The sequence below is a fragment of the Volvox carteri genome (genome assembly GCF_000143455.1).
Source record: "Volvox carteri f. nagariensis unplaced genomic scaffold VOLCAscaffold_459, whole genome shotgun sequence".
In the NCBI taxonomy this organism is placed as follows: domain Eukaryota; kingdom Viridiplantae; phylum Chlorophyta; class Chlorophyceae; order Chlamydomonadales; family Volvocaceae; genus Volvox; species Volvox carteri.
In genome coordinates this window covers 1-1,305 of record NW_003307985.1, presented here as the reverse complement: position 1 = coordinate 1,305, position 1,305 = coordinate 1, and the positions used below count along the sequence as shown (strand labels likewise).

General features: G+C 51.5%; 1 protein-coding gene across 1 annotated transcript in view; it reads left to right on the top strand.

Moving 5' to 3' along the window:
• Window positions 1-858, top strand: part of VOLCADRAFT_101193 (uncharacterized protein) — a gene marked incomplete at both ends in the record, with an annotated part of 5,653 nt that extends 4,795 nt beyond the window's left edge. Inside the window, one exon of the mRNA XM_002959638.1 lies at window positions 645-858. Coding sequence (XP_002959684.1) covers window positions 645-858 — 214 coding nt within the window. The remainder of the gene's footprint in view (window positions 1-644) is intronic.
• Window positions 859-1,305: the final 447 nt, after the last annotated feature.

Sequence of the window (1,305 nt, the reverse complement as noted above, 5' to 3'; positions counted from 1 at the left end):
AGGAGGTACCGAAAATCCAGCGTTGCCAACCTCGTATATATAGGACATACATAATATAACAGTACACATGTACATGGGCAAGTGGGCAAACAGGAAAGCTGTAACCGTTTTTGTGTTTGTTTCGCAGTCTTTGGATTTATGAGTAGTAGACTGCAGTATTGATGCGTTTCCATGTGGCGACTTGGAAATCGTGCACTGCCCGGGTAGCTCAGTCGGTAGAGCGCAAGGCTCTTAACCTTGTGGTCGTGGGTTCGAGCCCCACCTCGGGCGTAAAAGGCGGTGGCAGAGCCACTTTTGACCTGGCTGGCAGCTACAACGCGTGCAGGCCGTCATTTTCCAATCGCTCCTGGCCACCCCCATCAATCACGCCCACTTAGCAAGGCACTTGCTTGCTTTAGGAAAAGCAACGAAACTGCATTCAGCTAGTGTGCAGTATACTTGGCATCAGAGTTGTGGGATGACATGGAAAACAGAGCTGTTGGGGGTGGGCGGCCCAAAGTCGAGTAGCAAAGGCAGTTGCATTAGCAACAGCAAGGAAACTGCACTACAATGCGCTAGTGCGTGGTAGACTTGGCATCCGAACTGTGACACGACATGGAAAACCCAGCTGCTGTGGTGCTGTCACCGTAGGATGACAACCGCAGCTGCTGCAGGTTTGATGGCCGGAAGCCAGCGATCTGCTGGAAGTGCCTGTGGGAGTGCCTGTGGGACTACATGGACCAAAATCCAATGCCGCACCCGATGCGATTCGAACGCACGCGGGGAAACCCCACCGCCTTAGCAGGGCGGCGCCTTAACCACTCGGCCACAGGTGCACAGCAATCTGCAAGCTCCAGATTGCTGCTGAAGTTGAGCTAATATTGGGGACACACCCTAGCTGTCAGTAACTCCAAGTTCGACATGATGACGTAACATGATGACGTAACAAAAGCAACAATAAACAAATGACGCACAAGCAAGCAAGGATGCCACACATATCTATTCGCTAGCTCCATGAAAGGAACCAGAACCTGTCAGCAACACCGTACCATGCTACCAGGGAAAGCTGTCACATCTACAGCCCCGTCATATCATGCATCAGTTTGTCGTCATTAAGAGAGCACCCAGACTCTGGGTGCCATGGCTGTGGCATGTATCATCCATCCAATCCCCTTTTTCGTTCTGAACTTATACCATCCCCAATCGCCGCATCTCAACGCACAACAGGCCAGGATGCCCTATTCATGATTTGCAAGTTGACCAACAACCCGCAAGAAGCGTGCATAATACTCAATGACTTAACAGCCGTACGCGGGAGCCTTGTAC